Genomic DNA, 25,553 nt, shown 5'->3' with positions numbered 1-25,553 from the left:
CTGCACGAAAAAAAGCAAGCTCAGAGAGCACCGAGGACCCCACAGTCCTCCTCCTCTCTATTTATTTATTTATTAGTTAGTTAGTTAGTTAGTTAGTTAGTTAGTTAGTTAGTTAGATAGATAGATAGATAGTTAGTTATTAGTTCGATTTATATATGCCGCCCTTCTCTGGAGACTCAGGGCGGCTTACAATGCGTTAAGCAATAGCCTTCCTACTTTTGTATATACCTGCTTAGTAGGGCTTTCGGCCACCCCCTAACCAGTGTTCTTTTTTATACAAAGTCAGCTTATTGCCCCCACAATCCGGGTCCTCATTTTACCTCCCTCGGAAGGATGGAAGGCTGAGTCAACCTTGAGCCTGGTGAGATTCAAACTCGCAGTAATTGCAGCTGGCAGCTAAGTGCTACATAACAGCACTTAGTCCACTGCACCACCAAGGCTCCTTAGCACTGACGATATTCCCTAGTTAGGTCATAAAACGCCTGCAAGAAAACCACCAAACTAAGGGAGAGCCAAGGGCCCTACAGTTCCAACCCTGAGCTACAAATATCCCATTCGATTGGCAACGGCGCTCCATTGCTACCTTCCTAACATCTCCAGGTGAAGCTCAAGCCAGACCACCCACCTTCGTGGCATGACCATATTCAACGCCATCCAAATCCTGTTGACCGTCTGGAGGATTCGTCGTGGGACTCCAGGATGGAACAGCTGGTGCATGTTGGAGGTCAACACCTCGGCGTAAGGAATTAATTCGGCAGCCGAGAGGAGCGTTAGGTGCTCCAAAATCTGCAGGACCTGAGTGTGAGTTCCTTGCAGCGCTGAGAAAGCTTAAAAAAAAAAAAAAAAGAGATATTGGAAAAAAAAACACCTCAGTTTGATTTGGCCTACCTCAGGGGTGGGCAACTGTGGCCCTTTTAACAACCTGTGGACTTCAACTCCCAGAATTCCTGATACAGCCAAGCTGGCTCAGGAATTCTGGGAGTTGAAGTCCACAGACTGTAAAAGGGCCACATTTGCCCACCCCTGGCCTACCTCAAAGGGCTTTACACCTCCACCCGAGGTGCCTCGTTTTTTATTTCTGGCATCTTATCCTGGGAAAATCAGCACAGGTAATCCTCGATTTACAACCACTCATTTAGTGACTGTTCGAAGTGACAACGGCACGAAGATAGTGATTTAGCAATAGCACTTAACACTTATATACTGCTTTACGGTGGTTTTTACAGCACTCTCTAAGGGGTTTACAGAGTCAGCCTCTTGCCCCCCCAACAATCTGGGTCCTCATTTTATCCACCTTGGAAGGATGGAAGGCTGAGTCAACCTTTGAGCCGGTCATGATCGAACTCCTAGCAGTGGGCAGAGTTAGCTTGCAATAGCCATAGCAATAGCACTTCGATTTATATACCGCTTCATAGTGCTTTCCAGCCCTCTCTAAGGAGTTTACAGAGTCAGACTATTTCCCCCAATAATCTGGGTTCTCATTTTACCCACCTTGGAAGGATGGAAGGCTGAGTCAACCTTGAGCCGGTCAGGATTGAACTGCTGGCAGTGGGCAGAGTTAGCCTGCAATACTGCATTCTAACCACAGGGAGGGAGGGAGGGAGGGAGGGAGGGAGGGAGGGAAGGAAGGAAGGAAGGAAGGAAGGAAGGAACGAAGGAGAGGGAGGGAGGGAGGGAGGGAGGAAGGAAGGAAGGAAGGAAGGAAGGAAGGAAGGAAGGAAGGAAGGAAGGAAGGAAGGAAGGACAACAGCAGACTTATCTATCGCTACATAGTGGTTTTACAGCCCTCTCTAAGCAGTTTACAGAGTCAGCCTCTTGCCCCCAACAATCTGGGTCCTCATTTTGCCCACCTTGGAAGGATGGAAGGCTGAGTCAACCTTTAGCCTGGTGAGATTCGAACTCCCAAATTGCAGGCAGCCGGCAGTCAGCAGAAGTAGCCTGCAGTTCTGCATTCTAACCACTGCGCCACCGCGGCTCATAATCTTAATGACACTAGCATGTATGCAAGCGAAGATAGCAGAAACATATCAACAATTGCCTAAGCAGGGGGTTGGACTAGAAGACCTCCAAGGTCCCTTCCAACTCTGTTATTCTATTCTATTCTATATGCTTACTTAATTGAGTTGTTCAGTACTGGACTCTTAGCCACCGCCGCTCATTGATCCCGATTGGTTTTTCACATTTATGACCGTTGCGGCATCCCCTTGATCACGTGATTGAAATTTGGAGGCTTGTCAACTGGCATGTATTTATGATGGTTGCAGTGTCCTGGGGTCATGTGATCCCCTTTTGCGGTCCTCTGACCACAACTGCACTAACATTTCGGTTGCTAAGCAAGACCGCGGTTCGGTGAGTTTTGCCCCGTTTTACCACCTTTTTTGCCAGAGTTGTTAAGTGAATCACCGCCGCTTTTAAATTTGTAACAAATTTGTAAATTTGTGGTTGAGCGAGTCCGGCTTCCCCGTTGACTTTGCTCGTCAGGCGATTGCAAAAAGCGATCACATGATTCCCAGACTCTGCAACCGGTGTAAGTCCATGCCAGTTGCCAAGCGTCTGAATTGTGATCATGTGACTTCGGTCAAAAGTGTGAAAAACGGTCAGAAGTCACTTTTTCCAGTGCTGTTTAGTGCGGTCACTAAATGAATGATTGTAAATCAAGGGCTACCTGTAATCTCTAGTACCCTGGCCCCATTTCAAGTCCCTTTATTAGCTCCAAACTTTGCCCCCAACGTCCCTTTACTCTCCAGTCTGGAGAAAAACTCTTCCACAAATCTATAAGCAGACAAAACTTCCAACTATGCATCCAACAGGGCAAAATAAGGTAATTAATCCGGCAGGGCAAGCAAGGTAAGAAGTCCAGACTTGAAGTAGCACGGCAGTAAATCAAACCAGTTGGGAGGATGCCAGGAACTCAGATAAAGCAGTTAATATGAGATGAACTCAGTGTTTGTTCCCGACAACTGCCCCTCCCATTTGCCTCTCCTTTAAACTCCATCCCCAGGTGTGCCTTGTGAAGGGAATTGGGGCCCTTTCCTCCCTCGTAAGCCACGCAACCTACGTTGCTCTCTTCTGCGTTCTTCCCTGCACGCCCTAGGACCGTGATGGCGAACCTATGGCACGGGTGCCACAGGTGGCATGTGGAGCCATATCTGTGGGCACGTGAGCGTTGCCCTAGCTCAGCTCAAGCATGCCGGCCAGCTGATTTTTGGGCCTTCCGGGCCCACTGGAAGTCGGGAAACGAGCCGTTTCCAGCCTCCGGAGGGCCTCTGGGGGAGTGGGGAAGGCTGTTTTCACCCTCCCCAGGCTCCAAGAAAGCCTCTGGAGCCTGGGAAGGGCAAAAAACGGGCCTACCGGGCCCATCATTAACCTTTTTGCCATCACATGCCAAAAGCGGGGGTAGCGCAGGGAGGTCACATGCACATGCGTGGGGGTGCGGGGTGGCATTGAATCATGGGTGTGGGCACGTGTGCGCGCAACCCCCCCCATGCTCCCCACACTTTTGGCACGCGATGGCAAAAAGGTTAGCCATCACTGCCCTAGGATGAGGAGAGGGGTTGGGCCTTGGTCTTCATCTGAACCCCCTCTCCCTTGTTCTACCTCTCCCCTGCTCTGCCCAGCCTGACTTTGCCCTTCCCCAGTTTCCTCCACAGCCAATGGAGCCACTCTCTCGCTCTCTGTCAGCTGTTCCTCTTCCGTCTCAGAGTCAGACTCCGACAGGGGCATGACAATGTTACAGCGGTGCCACAGCTTTGGAAGCCATATTAGGCCGGGTTAAAAGGTCATGTCCAAGGTGTTAACCCCTTCTTTTGTGTTTTGTCTGTTTTATTTTTCAGGGTGTGTTTTTTTCTGCAGAGGGGGGACGCCTGTCAGCTTTGGAAGCCATATTAAGCCGGACGCTTCCATATTGCCACCTTCTCCTGTGTGAGAAAGTAGGAGGGGGGATTTAGTAGAGGGGTGGTCTTTAGACATAATAGCATTCTTCCTGTCGGTCAAGGTCAAGCCGATCCTGCATCTGGAGGAGTGGTTGGAGTGATGTCTCGAGATGGGACGGATGGTGATTGGAGCCTGTGATCGACTGAGGAGTGAGGGGATGGTTTTGGGGGGTTTGATTTACTGAGGGAAAACCCAGATCTCTCAGATTCGAGTTTTCCCAGATGTGCCAGTTTACCTATTCTAGTAAACAGAACTTTGAAAAATGCTTACTTCAGTGTTTTTACTTGGAGTTGAGGGGTTTTCTGGAACGCTGACACAACGTCTGTCATGCCCCCATCCGAGCCTAAGGCTGAATCTGCTGGGGAAGACGAGCTGACAGAGACTGAGGGGGCAGCTTCGTTGGAAAATGGGGAAGGGCAGGGCCAGTTAGGTCAGGGATTTTCAGGATTAGAACAGCTTGTAGACAGGGAGGAAAAGGGGCAGGATGAACATGAGAGAAAAAGCTCAGGGAAGGAGCAAGGACACCCCCTCCTGATCCGAGAGCACGGAGAGTGGAGAGAAGGCAAGAACTGAGCAGGCTACTCGGGAGAAGAATGCCCTGCCCATCTTCACAAGGCACACCGGGGGAATGAGATTTAAGAAGACGCTGTGGGGAGGGGCATTTGTCGGGAACAAACACTGAGTTCCTGAAGTGTCGAATGCCGTCGTTTGAACTTCCCAAGAGTCCTTGCATTCTTTCTGGCTTTCTGGCTTAATTACCTGGATCCTTTGCTTCCTGAACTCCTTGATTTGCCCTGCTGGATTTATTGCTGTGCAGTTGTGGTGTACACAGCGCTGGGCTGGACTACTTGGAGCCAGAGGCTGCTTGAGGTTCGTGTGTGGGGTTTGTCATCACTTTGCTCTGGGACTTGCCGGAAAGGTGGGAGAGTTTGGGGGAAATTTGGAGCAATAAAGGGACGGTTTGAACTGACAGCTGCCTGTGTTATCTCTGTGCCGTGCCCCAGGTCGTCACAAAGTCACTTGGTGTTACTTCTAAGGAGACCCACCTTCCTGCAGTTGTTCCGGGGAGTGTTTCTTGGCAGCGTTGGTCAGAAGCATCTTGCGCAGCAAAACATCGGTGCCCGTGATGTGTTCCTCACAGATCCAGTCGTCCACGATGCAGAGGTGGGGATAGTTGGTTGCCAGGAGGCGCAGCAGGGCAGAATGCAAGCCTAGAGAGAGAGGAGCGGAGAGAGAAAACGCTTCCACTTTCTAGCCTGGTGCCTTAAACCAGGGGACTCCAACCTTGGCAACTTTAAAACTTGTGGTCTTAGGTAATTAATTAATTATTTGTTCGGGTCCGCCATTTACCATTTCCTTCTTTTGTTTTACTACAACCTTTCCTTTTTCTCTTCCCTTCTTTCTCTTCCTTTCTTTCTTCTTTCCTCATTCCCCCTCTCCTTTTCTTTCCTACTTCCTTTCCTCTTTCCCCTCTCCTCTCTTCTTCCTCCCCTTCTTACCCTCTCTCCTGCTCTTCTTTCCCCTTACTTCTTCCTCTCCTTTTCCCATTCTTCTTTTCTCTTCTTCTCACCTCCCAACTCCCCTACTTTCCCCTTTCTACTCCTCCCCTTTTCCATTCCTTTGTTGTTTCCTTTTTTAATTCAATCTGAGATGGTATGCGAACAGAACCGATTTCTATTTACATACCAGCTTTGCTGGCTGAGGAATTCTGGGAGTTGAAGTCCACAAGTCTTAAAGTTGCCAAGGTTGGAGACCCCTGCCTCAAACTGGCTCTCCAACAATTTACGTTCTAAATTCTAACAATGACAGTGAAAGCTATTTTCCTCTCCCCGGGGGGGTTTCACATTTCAAACTAATCAAATACTTTTAGATTTGGTGTGTTTGCATTGTGCCGTCGGTGTTTTTCATGTTTGTTTTAGCCTTCCGGCAAATACACACCATCAGGTGCATTTTGTCCATCCGTACCAGTGTTGGTTTTCAAATTTTTTTATTACCGGTTCTGTGGGTGTGGCTTGGTGGGCGCGGCATGGCTTGATGGGCGTGGCAGGGGAAGGTTTCTGCAAAATCCCCATTTCCTCCCAATCAGCTGGGACTCAGGAGGCAGCGAATAGATGGGGGCGTGGCCAGTCAGAATAATTACTATCAATTCTCCGAACTACTCAAAATTTCCACTACCGGTTCTCCAGAACTGGTCAGAACCTGCTGAAACCCACCTCTGATCCGTACACACCATTTTCTCTCACAAGTGAAGGCAAATAGACGTGTCCCAGGATAATGATACGAGATCGGATTTGGGTCGGTCACCGGGACCAGAGGTTTTACTCTTCCGAGCTTTCGGATTCCTGATGGAGCCCATCCCTCGGGGAATTTCTCTCTACTGAAATACGTGCTTTCGGCTGTTCTGTGAGTCATGTTTATGGGGTGACCTCCTATTGGCTGATTGGTGTTGACTGACAAGGTGCCGAATTACCACCAGCTTATCAAATATTTAGGAGCCGAGGGCTTGGCAGCACGAGGAAATGACAGCCAATCACCAGCCATCAACGCACTAATCAGCCAATAGGAAGGCACCCTATAAACATATACCCTGTTTTCCCCGAAATAAGACATCCCCTGATAATAAGCCCAATCAGGCTTTTGAGCGCATGGCAATAAGGCCAAGGACTTTTTTTAGGGTTCAAAAAAAAAAAATGTAAGACAGGGTCTTATTTTCGGGGAAACACGATACTTTCAACACTCACTAAACGACCAGTTGTAAGTCAAAGATGCCGTTGTGATTAAAAATTCCTTTTTTTTCTCTCTCCTAGTGAAAACATCTAGTGTGACTAAAATCACACTAGATGCTGTTTTAGGACCTCTTTCCAGAGCACGATACCATAGTCTCTTGAGACCGAAGGATGCCAATCATGAGTGAAAACACAAAGGACTCTATTACTGGACCACAAAACTCCATCGGTCAGAGATGCTTCGATCAGAATTCCAGAACGTTTTAATCAGAAACTCCGGGGGGGGGGAGGGGGGTAAACCTAGATGACCTCAAGGGCCCCTTCCAAATCTAGGATTCCATGATAAAACGGTAGCTGAACCTACCTCCCAATTCTTGCTGCAGTCCTTGAGCCTGCCGGATGAGGAATTTAATCGGGATCTGATCCATCAGCGCGGGAGAATAAGACTTGGGCTTCTTTTGCATGGCAGCTGCGCAAGACACAACAACAAAAAGACAGCAACAGCCTTGTTGTCTATGGAGATTCTCAGTCATCCAGATCACGATTGTCCCAAAGGTGCTTTTTTTCCAAGAGGCAACTGGACTTTCTGGTTTTTCTTGGAAAAAGTTTTGCTTCTCATCCCAGAAGCTTCTTCAGCTCTGACTGGATGATGGGGAATGGGCGGGTTTATATTCCTTGCAGACAGCTGGTCATTTGCATCCTTTTAGAGAGTTGTTGAGGCCACTTGGGTATCGTATCCCTCCCTCTCTGTTGAGAGAGGGCTGTTCAATTTGGACACAGATGGCCTCTCTGACCCCTCTTTCAACCAGCGGTCCTCTCTGTTCAAAATGTGGACTTTTGCTGCCTTCAAAAGAATGACCTTTCAGACGCTAAAAGGATGCAAATGACCAGCTGCCTCAGGGGTGGGTTCTAAATTTTTTTACTATCGGTTCTGTGGGCGTGGCTTATTTTGTGGGCGTGGCTTGATGGTCATGTGACAATTCTTGAGGATTTAGCAGAGGTACTGGTCTACTAGGCTTTAAACTGCTTGCAAAGCTGTACCGGTCTACTCATTTATTTTTGGAGGCACCGGTCTACCCATTTATTTTTGCAGGCACTGGTCTACCCATTTGTTTTTGGAGGCACCGGTCTACTCATTTATTTTTGGAGGCACCGGTCTACCCATTTATTTTTGCAGGCACTGGTCTACCCATTTGTTTTTGGAGGCACCGGTCTACTCATTTATTTTTGGAGGCACTGGTCTACCCATTTGTTTTTGGAGGCATCGGTCTACTCATTTATTTTTGCAGGCACTGGTCTACCCATTTGTTTTTGGAGGCACCGGTCTACTCATTTGTTTTTGGAGGCACCGGTCTACCCATTTGTTTTTGGAGGCACCGGTCTACTCATTTATTTTTGCAGGCACTGGTCTACCCATTTGTTTTTGGAGGCACTGGTCTACCCATTTGTTTTTGCAGGCACCGGTCTACCCATTTGTTTTTGGAGGCACCGGTCTACCCATTTGTTTTTGGAGGCACCGGTCTACTCATTTATTTTTGGAGGCACCGGTCTACCCATTTGTTTTTGGAGGCACCGGTCTACCCATTTGTTTTTGGAGGCACCGGTCTACCCATTTGTTTTTGGGGGCACTGGTCTACCCGTTTATTTTTGGAGGCACTACCCATTTGTTTTTGGAGGCACCGGTCTACCCATTTGTTTTTGGAGGCACTGGTCTACCCATTTGTTTTTGGAGGCACTGGTCTACCCATTTGTTTTTGGAGGCACTGGTCTACCCATTTGTTTTTGGGGGCACCGGTCTACTCATTTATTTTTGGAGGCACTGGTCTACCCATTTATTTTTGCAGGCACTGGTCTACCCGTTTGTTTTTGGAGGCACCGGTCTACCCATTTATTTTTGCAGGCACTGGTCTACCCATTTGTTTTGGGGGGCACTGGTCTACTCATTTATTTTTGGAGGCACTGGTCTACCCATTTATTTTTGCAGGCACCGGTCTACTCATTGGTTTTTGGAGGCACCGGTCTACCACCACACTGCCTTTTAACACTGATCAGCTGTAGGGCGGCCCTTTGAAGCGCCGCGGCAAGAGTTTAAACAGTTTTTTTCCTTCTAGCCGATCAGCTGGGACTCAGGAGGCAGCAATAGATTGGGGGTGGGGCCAAATAAAAGGTAAGAATAACGCGGGGGGGGCAGGGGGGCAGAACCGGTTCAGTGATATCATATCGTCACCACTACCGGCTCGGCAGAACCGGAAGGAACCGGGAGGAACCCACCACTGAGCTGCCTGCAAGGAATATAAATCCTTCCATTCCCCGCCATCCAGCCAGAGCTGAAGAAGCTTCTGGGATGAGAAGCGAAACGTCTTCAAGGAAAAAAACCAGAAAGTCCAGCTGCCTCCTGAAACAGCATCTTTGGGACAACAGCCTTATTGTATGCAAAAGTCACAGGACTGCAACTAATGCAGTCTTTATGCTCTCTAGAGGACCCCATTCAGGCTCTCTAGAGGACAACCCCACCACCACCACCACCACCACCATTCTCTGCCTCATACCCAAAGACTTTGAACTGGCCAGGATGGATTCTTCGTAAGACAGAATGTAGTACAGGACCAAGAGCTGGGCTGTGATTCCGTAACGGGGATTCAGCCGAGCAGCCTCTCCACCCTACAGATGAAAAACACAGAAGGTACATCGTGTGGTAAATGTCAATAGTATGAGGGAGAGACATTGGGAGACAGAGGGAAGAGCCACAGACTAGGCAACAATCAGGTAAGAGGCAGGTGAACCCTGAGAAGGAAAGGGCAGCCCTCTTTAAGCGGTTTACAGAATCAACACATTGCCCCTGACAATCCAGGTCCTCATTTTACCCGACCTTGGAAAGATGGAAGGATGAGTCAACCTTGAGTCTATCAGGATCGAACTCCTGACTGTGGGCAGAGTTAGCCTGCAATAGCACTAAGACTTATATACCGCTTCACAGTGCTTTACAGCCCTCTCTAAGTAGGGGAGGAACAGGCTCAGGCTCAACCCTTCCAAGACTGAGTGGCTGTGGCTCCCGGCATCCCGATATAGTCAGTTGACTCCATCGCTGACTATTGGGGGCGAGTCTTTGGCCCCCACTGAAAGGGCTCGCAATCTGGGAGTCCTCCTGGATAGGCAGCTGTCTTTGGAGGAGCATCTAACGGCTGTTACCAGGGGGACCTTTTATCAGGTTCGCCTGATTCGCCAGTTGCGACCCTTTCTTGATCAGGATTCCTTGTGCACAGTCACTCACGCCCTCGTCACCTCTCGCCTTGACTACTGCAATGCTCTCTACATGGGGCTCCCCTTGAAGAGCACCCGGAGGCTCCAGCTGGTCCAGAATGCAGCAGCACGGGTAGTGTTGGGAGCAACATGGCGCTCCCATGTAACACCGCTCCTGCGCGAGCTGCACTGGCTCCCGGTGGTCTTCCGGGTGCGCTTCAAGGTGTTGGTTATCACCTTTAAAGCGCTCCATGGCATAGGGCCTAGCTATCTCCGAGACCGGCTGCTGCTACCGACGACCTCCCATCGACCCGTGCGCTCCCACAGAGAGGGCCTCCTCAGGGTGCCATCAGCCAAACAATGTAGGCTGGTGACCCCCAGGGGGAGGGCCTTCTCTGTGGGGGCACCTACCCTCTGGAATCAGTTGCCCCCAGAGATAAGAAGAATCCATGACGTCAATGCCTTCCGTCGTTCCCTGAAAACCTATCTTTTTCAGCAAGCCGGGTTGGCTTAGAAGAAATTTTTAGATTCTTTTAATTAGTTTGTGATATCTTAACTTTCGGGCCGAAATTTATATATATTTTTAAATGTTTTAATATTTGCATTCTATGTTTTTTATCTTGGCTGTACACCGCCCTGAGTCCTCAGGGAGAAGGGCGGTATATAAATTGGAAATTAAATTAAATTAAATTAAATTAAATTAAAATTACAGAGCCAGCATGTTGCCCCCAACAATCTGGATCCTCATTTACCCACTTTGGAAGGATGGAAGGATAAGTCAACCTTGAGCCTATCAGGATCGAACTCCTGACTGTGGGCAGAGTTAGCCTGCAATAGCACTTAGACTTATATAGCGCTTCACAGTGCTTTACAGCCCTCTCTAAGCGGTTTACAAAGACAGCATATTTTCCCCAACAATCTGGGTCCTCATTTTACCCAGCTCGGAAGGATGGAAGGCTGAGTCAACCTTGAGCCGGTGAAAATCGAACTACCGGCAGTCAGCAAAATTAGCCTGCAATACGGCATTCTAACCACTGTGCCACAACTCAGTAATTTTAATGTAACCTTACAATAAAGTAGAATTGGTTCATTCTGAACATGCTTCCTGTCTGGACTACCTCGCAAGGATGACACCTATCTTGCAAGTCTCAAACCTTTTTCCCCTTTAGAGATCTTAGTATCTACATACTAACTGAGCCGGATAACAGCTCCCATTAGTCTCACAACTACGTCCCAATTGTGGATCAGTTCAGAAAGACTGATCTAGGAATCACATCTTTTTGGAGAGCTAGCAGTTAAAAAGTGAGAATAAGATCCTGAGGCTGAGATGTTATTCTCATCTTTGCTCCAAGTTTGTTTATTTGTAAAATTTCTTGGCTGCCCATCTTACAGAATAAACAGACCCTACAGAATAACAGAGCTGGAAGGGACTTTGGAGGTCTTCTAGTCCAACTCCCTGCCTAGGCAGGAAATCCTACATGGTTTCAGACAAATGGTTATCCAACATCTTCTTAAAAACTTCCAGTGTTGGAGCATTCACAACTTCTGGAGGCAAGTTGTTCCACTGATTAATTGTTCTCACTGTCAGGAAGCTTCTCCTTAGTTCTAGGTTGCTTCTCTCCTTGCTTAGTTTCCACCCATTGCTTCTTCTCCTGCCTTCAGGGGCTTTTTGGAGAATAGCTTGATTCCCTCTTCTTTGTGGCAGCCCCTGAGATACTGGAAGACTGCTATCATGTCACCCCTAGTCCTTCTTTTCATCAAACTAGACATTTAGTGGTAAGGTAACTCTGGGCATCTTACAATCTTGAAGTCCCCTTTCAAAAGGAAGAAAGGAAGGAAACATCATATCAGTGTTTCTCAACCTTTGCAACGTGAAGGTAGGTGGACTTCAACTACACTAGGGAATTCTGGGAGCTAGCCTGTTCATCTTCCAGTTGAAATATAAATCAGACACATCCACAGATACATCTAATTCAGCGTTTCTCTACTTTAAGATGAGTGGGTTTCAACTCCCAGAATTCCCCATGCTGGCAGGGGAATTCTGGGAGTTGAGGTCCATCCATCTTAAAGTGGCCAAAGTTGAAAACACCAATTTCTATGGTTGGAAGTTATAATATGATCCCCTTCTGGAGGTAAGTCTAGGACAAAATAAACCCAACAGAACCAAAATCATTTGCAGTAGAAACACCTTCACAAGCTTAACATCATCCTTAAATGTTAATTAATTTTGTTTTCTCATTTATACCCCGGTCAGTCCTTTGAAAACATTCAAGATTTCCTGCTCCGTGATGGGTTGGTTGGTGGCTTCTGGGTTAGATTTAGAGGCAGGTGTCAGGACAGAGTTGATGTAGACATCGATGAGTGGGAGCAACTGAGGGTGGAGGGGGGTTGTGGTTTCACACAGTTGTCTGTAAATCCAATCCTGAAGAGAGAGAAGAACATATAAGAGGAAAAGTCAGCTGGCTAGAATAAGAAGAGGAAAATGGGTGCCTTCAGATGTGTGTCCGTAGAGATTCCCACTCATCCAGGTCATGGTTGTCCCAAAGGTGCTTTTTCAGGAGGCAGCTGGACTTTCTGGTTTTTTTCTTTTCTTTTTTTTAAGACAGTAGAGTAGAGTAGAGTAGAGTAGAGTAGAGTAGAGTAGAGTAGAGTAGAGTAGAGTAGAGTAGAGTAGAATAGAATAGGAGCATTATAGAATAATTAGAATAGAATAGAATAGAATAGAATAGAATAGAATAGAATAGAATAGAATAGAATAAGAGCATAATAGAATAAGAGCATAATAGAAGAATAGAATAGAATAGAATAGAATAGAATAGAATAGAATAGAATAGAATAGAATAGAATAGAATAGGATTCTTTATTGGCCAAGTTTCGCTGATGTGAGCCACTCTGAGTCCTTTGGAGAGAGGACGGCATATAAGTCCAATAAATAATACTAATAATAATAAAAGTGTGATTGGACACACAAGGAGTTTGTCTTTGGTGCATACGCTCTCAGTGTACATAAAAGAAAAGATACATTCGTCAAGAATCATAAGGTACAACACTTAATGATAGTCATAGGGTACAAATAAGCAATCAGGAAACAATATCAATATAAATCGTAAGGATACAAGCAACAAAGTTACAGTCATACAGTCATAAGTGGGAGGAGATGGGTGGTGGGAACCATGAGAAGATTAATAGTAATGCAGACTTAGTGAGTAGTTTGACAGTGTTGAGGGAATTATTTGTTTAGCAGAGTGATGGCATTCGGGGAAAAAAACTCTTCTTGTGTCTAGTTGTTCTCGTGTGCAGTGCTCTATAGCATCGTTTTGAGGGTAGGAGTTGAAACAGTTGATGTCCAGGATGCGAGGGGTCTATAGATATTTTCACAGCCCTCTTTTAGACTCGTGCAGTATACAGGTCCTCAATGAAAGTCAGGTTGGTAGCCATTGTTTTTTCTGCCGTTCTAATTATCCTCTGAAGTCCGTGTCTGTCTTGTTGGGTTGCAGAGCCAAACCAGACAGTTATAGAGGTGCAGATGACAGACTCAATCATTCCTCTGTAGAATTATTATTTATTGATAATAGAATTATAATAAACAAATAATACATAAATAAATAGAATTATTTAGTGATGCAATTTGGGATGAACACCCTTCGAATGATGTGGGAGTAGAAACGGGTTTCCAGAAAAATTGTAGACTACAGAAACCAACTAAGTAAGATCATCAGTGCTAGAAGGGAGTGGAGGAGAAGGAGGAGGAAGAGGAGGAGAAGGAGAAGGAGGAGGAGAACTGTGGGGTCCCTTGATGCTCTCGGAGCTTGGTGGTGTTCTTGCAGACATTTCTTGACCCAACTAAGTAACAACATCAGTGCGAGAAGGGAGTGGGGTTTGCTCTCTGTTTATATAGAAGTGGCTTGGCCTTCCTGTTGGTGAGAGTGTTCTTGGCACTTCCTCAATTAGCTTATTGTTTCCTATTTGAAACAGCCTTCTAGCACTGATGATGTTACTTAGTATGGCTCATAAAACATCTACAAGAAAACAACCAAGCTCAGAGAGCACCAAGGGAGCACCTCATGTTGTAACTATGAATGGTCGCTAAGCAAACAGTTGTAAGTCAAGGATTACCTGCGCCCCTAAGGTGGCCTGTTGTAATTCTGAACGGTCGCTAAACAACCAGCTGTAAGTCGAGGACTACCCGTACTATGGGACCATACTTTCAGAGAGCAATCTTTTCCCAGCCCTTCTTGGAGGTACCGAAGATTAACCAGACAATCCTTCCCTTTTAATTTTCTCTTCGTTTCCCCCACCCAAAACTGTTGGTGCAAACAGCGCAACCCACCTTGATGGAGACTTTGTGCTTGGTGAACGAACGGCTCCTGAGAAGCTGGTAAATGCAATGGATGGGCAGGAAGCCGGTGATGTTTGCGCTCAAGTTGCTCGTAACGGCCACGCGCACCGCATGAGCCGTCACCACCTAGGAGAAAGAAAGGTGTTTAGCACCCCACCTGTTGTGGCCCGCCAACTGCCAGCAAAGCTGGCAGCCGACTCGGATGATGAGAAGGTTGGGGAGGAACTTGGGCCAGTTCCGGATTCTGGGGAAGGCTCTGATGGATGCTCTGTGTTGGAGGCTGTGGGAACTTCAAATTGAATCTTAAGTACTCCCCAGATAGGTCCACTGTAATGGCAATCAGTTGCTAAGCAACTGGTCATAAATCGAGGATTGCCCCTAAATAGTCTTGGTCCCCAAAGAGTAACTTTATGTTGTGGCCCATCAGTGACCTGTGCGGATTGTAGCTGATTCTGACAGCGAGGAGGCTGGTGTGGTGCTGCGCCAGCAGCCTGTGCAGCTGACACCCGAGTCAGACAATGAGGAGGCTGGAGAAGATGTGGTGCCAGAGGCGGGGATTCAGCCAGGGCCTTCAGAACCTCCAGAAGCTCCTTTAAGTGAAGAGGACGAAGAAGAGGAGCCTCTTCTCAATGCACGGGCACGCAGAGCTGCCAAAAGGCAGGAGTGGCTCCTCAGGAGGAGGTCTCCTCGAGAGTAAGGCTTGGGGCTAATTGGCCACTCCCTTAGCCTATTTAAGGAAGGACAACGACTGAAGCAATTTGTAGGGAACAACTTTAGTTCACTCTCCTTCACGTCTGGATTCTCTGTAAATTGCTTCTGAGATTTCTGCCAACCATAGTAAGATTGTGATTACTTTATCTTTGGTTTCTTGTAGGCTGTTAAGAACATTTATTAACAGCCTTTGTTTGCAAAAGACTGAGTTATTTTAGTAAATTAAGTTTTGTACAGACTTCGTGTGTGCTGTGTTCTTTGGGGTCCGTAGCTGGGGCAGAACACAGAGATAGAGGCAGGGCCGTCCGACATTTCTCAGCCACCGAAGAGGCAGCTGCCTTGGAGGCTGATATGAGTGAGGAGGAAGAACAGCTGGGGTCTGTTCCAGATGCACGTATACGCAGAGCAGTTAGGAGAGGAGAACAACAGAGGACAAGGAGTCGACTCAGGAAACAAAGCACACATTTTACCTAACAGAGTTTACCTGTTCGGTGAAAATCTCCTGGGTGAAGATGGTTTTCATGCGACTCAGAGAACTGGGCTTGATGACGATCTGGAATAAAGGAACACCAGGAACACCAATGTTGTCAGATTGGAGTTTTTGCTACAGGGCACAGTCCCCACAAGTAGTCCTCGACATATGACCGTAAGGGAGCCTGCCACATGACCAACCCAATTTTTACAACCTTTTTTTGCAGCAGTCAGTAAACAAATGCGACAGCCCTTAAGTGAACTCGGAGGTCGCTTCGCTACGGATGCAGTTTTGATGGCTAAGGTGGGACTAGAACTCACAAGTCTCCTGTTGATTGACCCAAAGTCACCCAGTAGGCTTTCATAGCTTAGGTGAGGCTATAACTCACTGTCTCCTGGTGTGGAGAGTCTTTCAGAATAATAACAGAATTAAGAGTTGGAAGGGACCTTGGAGGTCTTCTAGTCTAGCGGTCCCCAACCTTTCTGGCTTGACGGCCCGGCGAGGGAGAGAAGAGGCGATAGGTTCCTTGTGGGTGGCAAGCAGGTGCGTGCGAAGCTCCATTTGTGTGAGCAGCAGGTGCACACACACGGCTCATGCAAAGGGAGCTTCGCAGGCTCACACAAGTGGCCACCACTCACGCAAGAGAAGCTTTGTGCGTGAAAGAGCCTTGGTAGTACAGTGGTTTAAAGCACCTTGTTATTAAGACCAGCTGCCTGCAATTACTGCAGGTTCGAATCTCTCCAAGGCTCAAGGTTGACTCAGCCTTCCATCCTTTCTAAGGTAGGTAAATTGAGGACCCAGTTTGTGGGGGTAATAAGCTGACTTTGCATAAATATACAAAAGTATGAAGGCTATTGCTTAGCACATTGTAAGCCGTCCTGAGTCTCCGGAGAAGGGCGGCATATAAATCAAATTAAAAAAAAAAAAAAAGACAGCACCGCTTGCACGAGCTTCACGTGTGCGCATACACTCACCCACCGCCCCCACTGCCCTGTTCCAAACAGGCCATGTCCCAGTAGTGGGCTGTGGCCTGGGGGTTGGGGACCCCTTTTCTAGTCCAACCCCCTACTCAAGCAGAAGACCCTATAAAATTTCAGGCAAATGGTGGTCCAGTTTCTTCTTAAAAACTTTACAGACCTTCCTTCCAACTGGATCTGCTTCTTTTTGTGTACACATGATTTAGAATAACAGAGTTGGAAGGGACCTTAGAGGTCTTCTAGTCCAACCCCCCATTTAGGCAGGAAACCCTACACCACTTCAGACAAATGGTTATCCAACATCTTCTTAAAAAACTTCCAGTGATGGAGCATTCACAACATCTGGAGGCAAGTTTATTTATTTATTAATCATATTTCTATGCCGCCCACTCTCCGAGGACTCTGGGCAGCTTACACCAAAGACAGTATACTAAATAGCATATTGCCCCCAACAATCTGAGTCCTCATTTTACCCACCTCAGAAGGATGGAAGGCTGAGTCAACCTGGAGCCAATGAGATTTGATCTGCTGATCTGCTGAATTAGCAGTCAGATGAAGTAGCTACAGTACTGCACTCTAACCACTGCGCCACCTTGGCTCTTTTGTTGTTCCACTGATTAATTGTTCTCACTGTCAGGGAATTTCTCCTTATTTCTAGGTTGCTTCTCTCCTTGGTTAGTTTCCACCCATTGCTTCTTGTCCTACCTTCAGGTGCTTTGGAGAATAGCTTGACTCCCTCTTCTTTGGGGCAGCCCCTGAGATCCTGGAAGACTGCTATCATGTCTCCCCTAGTCCTTCTTTTCATCAAATTAGACACATCCAGTTCCAGCAACCGTTATTTATATGTTTTAGCCTCCAGTCTTCATGGGATTGGCCCAAAGTCACCCCAGCTGGCCTTCAAGCCTAAAATGCGACTGGAAGTCACCATCTCCTGCTTTTTTTTTTTTTTATTTGATTTATATGCCGCCCTCCTCCGGAGACTCAGGGCGGCTTACAATGCGTTAAGCAATAGCCTTCATACTTTTGTGTATTTTTATACAAAGTCAGCTTATTGCCCCCACAAACTGGGTCCTCATTTTACCTACCTTAGAAAGGATGGAAGGCTGAGTCAACCTTGAGCCTGGCGAGATTCGAACTTACTTTAATTTCAGACAGCTGGTGTTAAATTACAGTGCTTTAGTCTGCAGAGCTATCCAGGCTCCTTTCTAGTTGCTTTCTAGCTGGTGCCTTCCCCACTAGACCAAACTGACTCTTGGATTAAAGCTGACGTTTTGACCGATTGTAGAGGCAGCTTTAGGGAAGTCGAGCAGGGAGGCCTGCAGCTCCAGGCCCCCACGGTGGGATTGGACCACTTACCTTCATTCCCAAAGTAGAGCACACCAATTCGATGATAGCGCTGAGCTGGTTGCTATGGAAATACATGGCGACCAATAACAGCATCTCACCAAAGGAAGCGGAAACTCCAGAAGTGCTGTCAGAAAAGGAAGGGGGGGGGAGAGAAGAGGAAAAGTTTTCATTGAGAATATTTTACAGAATCAGAATCAGAATCGAGCTGGAGGGGACCTTGGAGGTCGTCTAGTCCAACCCCCTGCTCAAGCAGGAGACCTTATCCCATTTCAGACAAGTGGCTGTCTAGTCTCTTCTTAAAAATCTCCAGTGATGAAAAGCAGTCACAACTTCTGAAGGCAACTTCTGTTCCACCGGTTAATTGTCCTCACTGTTAGGAAGTTTCTCTTTAATTCCAGGTTGCTTCTCTCCTTGAATAGTTTCCATCTGTTGCTTCTTGTCCTGCCCTCTGGTGCTTTGGAAAATAAATCGATCCCCTCTTCTTTGTGGCAGCCTCCCAAATACTGGAATATTGCTATCATGTCCCCTCTGGTCCTTCTTTTCTCTAAACTGACTAAACCAGCGGTCATCAACTGGTGGTCCGTGAACCACTGGTGGTCCACGAGAAAATTTTGGTGGTCCGCAGAAAAATTATTTGCATTTTTTATATTGCACTAAATCAGGGGTCCTCAAACTACGGCCCCTGGGCCGGATACGTGCAATAAACATTTGTGTTGCTGCAGAGAATCTCCCCCTTTGGGGTCTTTTTGTGGGAGTGGGGCAGAAATTCCAACTTGGGGTCTGCTTTGGCCTCCTGGTGTGGGGCTTTGGGCAAAGGCTGGAGGGAAGTGCCACTGGTGGCGAAGAGCCGGAGGGCCTAGTTCCAGTGGGACTGCCTCATGGCCTGGAACTGGCTGACCATCTCAGCCCACTGAGCCTCCAGGTGCCTGTACCTGGCCTTCCACTCCTGCAGGTCTTCCCTCTGCTTGGAAAGCCTATGCTCCTAGTCCTCAGTGAGGTGCTTCTGCTAAGCCTCCTTCTCGGTCAGATCCAACTTGAACTGAGCTGTTTTGCCAACTCTTTCTCATGATGGCTGCTTAGCTCCAATATCTGCTTCCTGTTGGGACACTAAGGAGCCTGGATGGGCAGGCAAGGAGGGGCTGGGAGAGGAGGGGCGAGTAGAGGCCGGCGAGGCGCCCCTCAACGTGAGTGACATCGAGTTGACCACGCCCACCCAGCCACATGACCACCTAGCCACGCCCACCCAGCCGGTCATTAGGCAGATCATATTAATGGTCCGTGGGATTTAAAATTATGAATTTAGTGATCCCTGAGGTCCGAAAGGTTGGTGACTCCTGGGCTAAACCCAAATCCTGCAACCATTCTTCATATGTTTAATCTCCAGGCCTTTAATCATCTTAGTTGTTCTTCTCTGCACTTTTTCCCAAAATCTCAACATCATTTTTGTAACGTGGTGACCAAAACAAGATGCAGTATTCCAGCTGTAGCCTTACTAAGGCTTTATAGAGCGGTACGAATACGTCACACAATATGAGAGCACGCACCGTATGTTGGCAAGGGTGGGAAAAGGCCTCTAACCTTTCAAAATAAGCTTCTTCCTTGATCATCCAGCTCAACCACATCACCATCAGCTGCTCCTGTTCTGGGGTACTGAAGAGATAATTGTGTTAGAATTGGAAGTCGGACAGAATAACAGGATTGGAAGGGATTTTGGAGGTCTTCTAGTCCAACCCCCTGCTCAAGCAAGAGACTCTACACTATTCCAGACATGTTGCTGTCCAGTCTTTTCTTGAAAGCCTCCATGTCAAGTTTCGAGGTCGTCTCAAATAAATTGCATTTCAAACAAAGTCTTTGATAGAAACTCCCATTTATTGAGCACGACATTCTAAATCCTAGCTCATCGTAGCCAACACCGACTTCCAGACCCAAAACCCTCTCTTTCCGTTCCCCACTCCGCTGCACTCATTGGCCATCTTCCAAGTCATTCTACCCCTAATCTACCGCTCCAGCTCAAAGGAATTTCCCCCCTCCCATCCCATCTCCTAGGGGATGTTATCTCCAGGGAAAATAAGTAGGTGAAAAGTCAAACGTCCCTTTCCAGACGCCTCCGCTTTTCCTTCTTATGTCAGCACTAAAGTAAATGAAGCTTGAAGTGCTGACACTCCGGTGATTAGAGATTGCAAGCAACCGACTTGCAATCAGGTGTTGGGGCAAAACGGGGCAAAATCTCACTTAATCACTGTCTTGCTTAGCAATGGAAATTTGGGGCTCAATTGTGACTAAAAGTCGAGGACTACGCGGAGCAGCAGATTATTCTGCTGCTGTAGGAATGGGCACCTCAAATGGGAGTCTGGGAGAATCAAGTCACTGTCCCACTCCCATTGTCCTGTTCACCAATATATAAAAATAAAGAAAAAGCCAGCCTCCCAAACTTAAAAGGGATCACACTCGGGATTTAAAGCTTGGGATGGGGTCTGATCCCAGCTGAGGCCACCATTCTCCAACGATGAAATGAACGGCTCTCTCCCACTTTTCCCTTTCTTCAGGGGATAATCTGGTTACTCAAAGGGTACCTGACCAGCGTGGAGAAAGCAAGCAGCATGCAGAAAGAAAGTGACACAAAGCGGACTCCCGCCGGAGTGGCCGGTGGGCGGCTGGTCATGAGCTGAAGTAGCTGTTCCGCTTCTTCGTCGGTCGGCCTGCAGGATGACACAAAGAGAGGATCAGCTGCATCCTACGGGCGGGGCATATTTCCTCCCAATGCCAGGGTCGTTTGCAAAACAGGTCTTCTAAACCCAAGGGTCCTTGACCTTCTTAAAGCATGCTGGCTGGGGAATTCTGGGACTTGAACCCACCCCTCTTAAAGCATAAAGGTCAGGGATGCTATTCAGCAGATTCTGACAGGTTCTGGAGAACCGGGTAACGGAAATTTTGAGTAGTTCGGAGAACCGGCAAATGCCACCTCTGGCTGGCTCCAAAGTGGGGTGGGAATGGAGATTTTGCAGTATCCTTCCCCTGGAGTGGGGTGGGAATGGAGATTTTGCAGTATCCTTCCCCCTGGAGTGGGGGATTTTGCAGTGTCCTTCCCCCTGGAGTGGGGTGGGAATGGGGATTTTGCAGTGTCCTTCCCCCTGGAGTGGGGTGGGAATGGAGATTTTGCAGTGTCCTTCCCCCTGGAGTGGGGAGGGAATGGGGATTTTGCAGTATCCTTCCCCCTGGAGTGGGATGGGAATGGAGATTTTTGCAGTATCCTTCCCCCTGGAGTGGAGTGAGAATGGGGATTTTGCAGTATCCTTCCCCCTGGAGTGGGATGGGAATGGAGATTTTTGCAGTATCCTTCCCCTGGAGTGGAGTGAGAATGGGGATTTTGCAGTATCCTTCCCCCTGGAGTGGGGAGGGAATGGAGATTTTTGCAGTATCCTTCCCCCTGGAGTGGAGTGAGAATGGAGATTTTTGCAGTATCCTTCCCCCTGAAGTGGGGTGGGTATGGAGATTTTGCAGTGTCCTTCCCCCTGGAGTGGGATGGGAATGGAGATTTTGCAGTATCCTTCCCCCTAGAGTGGGGTGGGAATGGAGATTTTGCAGTATCCTTCCCCCTGGAGTGGGGAGGGAATGGGGATTTTGCAGTATCCTCCCCCCGAAGTGGGATGGGAATGGAGATTTTTGCAGTATCCTTCCCCTAGAGTGGGGTGGGAATGGGGATTTTGCAGTATCCTTCCCCTGCCACGCCCACCAAGCCACGCCCATAAAATTTGAATTCCACCACTGATACAGGCTGGGGAATTCTGGGAGCTGAATTCCACCCCTCGTAAAGCATGCTGGCTGAGGAATTCTAAAGAGCTGAAATCCACCCATTTTAAGGTTAAGAAACTGATGGGGAAAATGCGACCCAATTGAGATATTGATCTTTCCTCAAACAACCTTACCCAGAAATCCTACCACACGTCCTGAACCTCAGCTGCTACCATCCCATGAATGGCTACGAAAGGGACCCCTGGGACCCCCACCCGCAAATATTTTTTATTTATTTTTATTTTTCATATTTGTATACCGCCCTACTCCCGAAGGACTCAGGGCGGTGAACAGCCATAAATAAAATAAAGACATACAAAAGTTAAAAACTATTAAAAAACAGATTAAATAATTTAGGCTCAAAGATTAAAACATCCAAATTTATCTAAAAGAGATTTAAAAGCCAATTTAAAAGCCAATTTAAAAGGGAGAGTTAGGCCAGACCAGCCTGTTGGAATAAAAACGTTTTTAGGGCGTGGCGGAAGATGCGTAAGTCTTGGATCCTCCGTATCTCCGGGGGGGAGCTCGTTCCAGATGGCGGGTGCCCCCACAGAGAAGGCTCTCCCCCTGGGGGCCGCCAGTCGACATTGTTTGGCCGACGGTACCCCGAGGAGCCCCTCTCTATGGGAGCGCACTGGTTGGTGAGAGGCTACTGGTGGCAGAAGGCGGTCTCGTAAGTACCCTGGTCCTGAGCCATGGAGCGCTCTAAAGGTAGTAACCAAAACCTTGAAGCGCACCCGGAAGACCACCGGGAGCCAGTGTAGCTCGCGCAGGAGGGGGGGTCACATGAGAGCGCCACATTGCCCATCGTAGGATGACTAAGTCCACGGAAGACAATCGAGGGCTGCTCACTTTAAGCCGGCAATGCCCATCAGAGCACAGTAGAGGCGCAGGAGGGCGCTGGCTTTGACGACGTGTTCCTCCTTCAGCCCAGAATAGACCGAGATGTTGGGTTCCATGTCTGGCTCGGCCTCCTCGGGGATGTGCAAACTCCGGACGGTGGGCAGAATCCCCATCAGTTCGAGGAGCAGCTGCCTCCTCATCCGCCAAAGCACGGAGCTGATGTTCTCCCGTTTGCGCTGCACAAGAGAAGGAAAACGTGGCTCCCTTTAAACATCGATCAGGTGAGCAAACCCCGAATTAGGGTTTATCGCCACACAGGAACACCACCAGATACCCCCTGGGCTTTCAAAATAAAACATTATTATTCAATAATGTAACATTATTATTATTCAATAATGTTTATTGAATTTTCAAACATTAAAATAATATAAAAAATAGAAAAGAGCAAAAAATAGAAAACCATAACACACAACAAAAACAAACAAATTTGTTTGTACTGTAATAGAGACTAAGTTGGTTTTGAATTTAATAACAGCTGCCAGGTTACTGGTGGCACAGTACTGGAAGAAGGAAGATCCACCTACTATTGAGGAATGGACATTAAAAGTTGTGCATCTGGCTGAGATGGCAAAAATTTCATCATATCTTAAAGATCATTCAAACGAAAGATATATATATCGGAATGGAGAAGATGGATCAACTATATTCAAAACAAGTATCAGACTAAGAAGATTCATATAGCTTATGAATGAAACATTTTTAATCGTTAGTTTATGTTTATAGGGTTTTGAGCTATAAGGAGTTAAAGACCTAGAGAGAATTTGAAGTCAATAATTTGTTAGCACATTTTAGTTTTATGTTTGTGAATGCTATACCCTGTGCTTGTTCTGGGAAGTCGGGGGGGGGGGATGGGTGGGAGGGTAAGGGGGGAGGGAGGGGGTGAGGGGGGAGGGGGGGAGAAAATGTTTGTATTTCCTATAAAACTTTTCAACAAACAAACAAACACATCAAAATTTAAACACTAGTAACAGCTTTTCTACATCGGTATCTCTATCCTAATTAACTTCCATACACAAATTCTACTTCTATCTATCACTATCTTAACTTACATCCTTATCTAAGTTATAATAACTTCTATTCACAATTTGATTTGCCATGAAATCGAAATAAAATTTCACAAAGATCATTTAGAGATCCAACCTAGAATTTAGGAGACATTTCCTGTGTTGTGGCCCACCAGAGTCAGACAGTGTGGCCAGCAGAGTCGGACAGTGAGGAGGTTGGGGAGGAACTTGGGCCAGTCCTGGGGGCTGGGGAAAGCTCGGACGAGGGCTCTGTGTCGGAGGCAGAGAGGGAGCTAGACAGCAGTGAGGCAGAGGAACAGCTGGAGCCCGTTCCCAGTGCGCGCATGCGCAGAGCTGCCAGAAGACAAGAACAACTAAGAGAGCAGGGTCGATTTAGGAGTAAAGCCACACCTTGGTGGTGATTGGCCCCTCCCATAGAAAACAAAAGAGCAGCAAATGGACGTTTTGAAGAAGGAAGAGCCTTGGTGGCGCAGCAGACTAAAGTGCTGTTGAATAGCACCAGCTGCCTGCAATTACTGCAAGTTCAAATCTCACCAGGCTCAAGGTTGACTCAGCCTTCCATCCTTCCGAGGTGGGTAAAACGAGGACCCGGATTGTGGGGGCAATAAGCTGACTTGGTATAAAAAAAGAACACCGCTTGGGGGGGGGGGCGAAAGCCCTACTAAGCAGGTATATACAAAAAAGTTTGAAGGCTATTGCTTAACGCATTGTAAGCCGCCCTGAGTCTCCGGAGAAGGGCGGCATATAAATCGAACCAATAAATAAATAAATAAATAAATAAATGAATGAATGAATGAATGAATGAATGAATGAATGAATGAATGAATGAATGAATAAATAAATAAATAAATAAATAAATAAATAAATAAATAAATAAATAAAATGGATATTTCTCTGAAATGGTATAGTTCAGTGATGGCGAACCTTTTACTTACCGAGTGCCGAACAGGAATGCACTTCGCGCCCTGCGCATGCTCGCCTGCCATCCGCAGTAACGCGCGGCTTACCACCCCATGTGCTGCGTGCGCAACTGCACCATCTGTGCATGCGCACATCTTTTGTGCACACGCACTATCGCATGCTGCACGCACAACCGCATATGCACATGCGCACAGCTTTCTCGCACGCAATGCACGTGCACAAACGCTGTCTGTGCACGCGTGCACAATCTCGCGTGCATGCAGGAGAGCTCTGAAGGCCAGCTGGGTTCCCGGAATTGCACAAATGCGCACCAGAGGCCTGAACACCAGCTGGGGTGCGCGCGCATGCACAGTTTCATTCGCCAATACGGGTATAGGTTCTCCTGCTTGAACAGAAGGTTGAACTTAGAAGACCTCCAAGGTTCCTTCCAACTCTGTTATCCTGTTACAGTGATAGCTCGGTACTCATTCTTAATTGGTTCCGGGAGGCACGATGAGTACCAAAAACGATGAATACCAAACAAACATTATTCCCATAAGGAATAATGTACCGTGTTTCCCCGAAAATAAGACCCTGTCTTATATTTTTTTGAACCCTGAAATAAGCGCTTGGCCTTATTGCCATGCGCTCAAAAGCCCCATTGGGCTTATTATCAGGGGATGTCTTATTTTGGGAGAAACAGGGTCTATCTATCTATCTATCTATCTATCCACCCATCGCTCTATCCATCTATCCATCCACATCTCTATCCATCTATCCATCCTCATCTATCCATCTGTCTATCATCTACATTTCTATCCCTCTCCATCTCTCAACACATCTGTCCATGTCTATCCATCCATCTATCTATCTATCTATCTATCTATCTATCTATCTATCTATCTCTATCTACCGTGTTTCCCTGAAAATAAGACCCTGTCTTGTATTTTTTTGAACCCTGAAATAAGCGCTTGGACTTATTGCCATGCAATAAGGGCTTATTGTGTCTCATTTTTGGGGAAAACAGGGTCTGTCTGTCTGTCTGTCTATCTATCTATCTATCTATCTATCTATCTATCTATCTATCTATCTATCTATCTATCTATCCACCCATCGCTCTATCCATCTATCCATCTATCCATCCACATCTCTATCCATCTATCAGTCCTCATCTACCCATCTATCATC

The 25,553-nt window shown here is 47.2% G+C and overlaps 1 protein-coding gene across 3 annotated transcripts in view; it reads right to left on the bottom strand.

The window, feature by feature from the left end:
* INTS2 (integrator complex subunit 2) overlaps positions 1–25,553 on the bottom strand; it is a 58,871-nt gene that overhangs the window by 16,036 nt on the left and 17,282 nt on the right. For all 3 annotated transcript variants that reach the window (XM_034434567.3, XM_034434568.3, XM_087890088.1), the window contains exons 8-18: positions 22,390–22,616; positions 20,319–20,444; positions 19,324–19,395; positions 17,755–17,869; positions 15,434–15,502; positions 14,230–14,364; positions 12,145–12,321; positions 9,209–9,320; positions 7,024–7,128; positions 4,980–5,144; positions 626–827 (exon numbers count right to left, since the gene is read on the bottom strand). In XM_034434567.3, coding sequence (XP_034290458.2) covers positions 626–827; positions 4,980–5,144; positions 7,024–7,128; positions 9,209–9,320; positions 12,145–12,321; positions 14,230–14,364; positions 15,434–15,502; positions 17,755–17,869; positions 19,324–19,395; positions 20,319–20,444; positions 22,390–22,616 — 1,505 coding nt within the window. The remainder of the gene's footprint in view (positions 1–625; positions 828–4,979; positions 5,145–7,023; positions 7,129–9,208; positions 9,321–12,144; positions 12,322–14,229; positions 14,365–15,433; positions 15,503–17,754; positions 17,870–19,323; positions 19,396–20,318; positions 20,445–22,389; positions 22,617–25,553) is intronic.

Source organism: Pantherophis guttatus, chromosome 1, assembly GCF_059756535.1.
Source record: "Pantherophis guttatus breed Tessera chromosome 1, ASM5975653v1, whole genome shotgun sequence".
NCBI classification, from domain to species: domain Eukaryota; kingdom Metazoa; phylum Chordata; class Lepidosauria; order Squamata; family Colubridae; genus Pantherophis; species Pantherophis guttatus.
The sequence above is the reverse complement of the archived record's forward strand: the minus strand, read 5'-3'. Positions and strand labels throughout refer to the sequence as shown.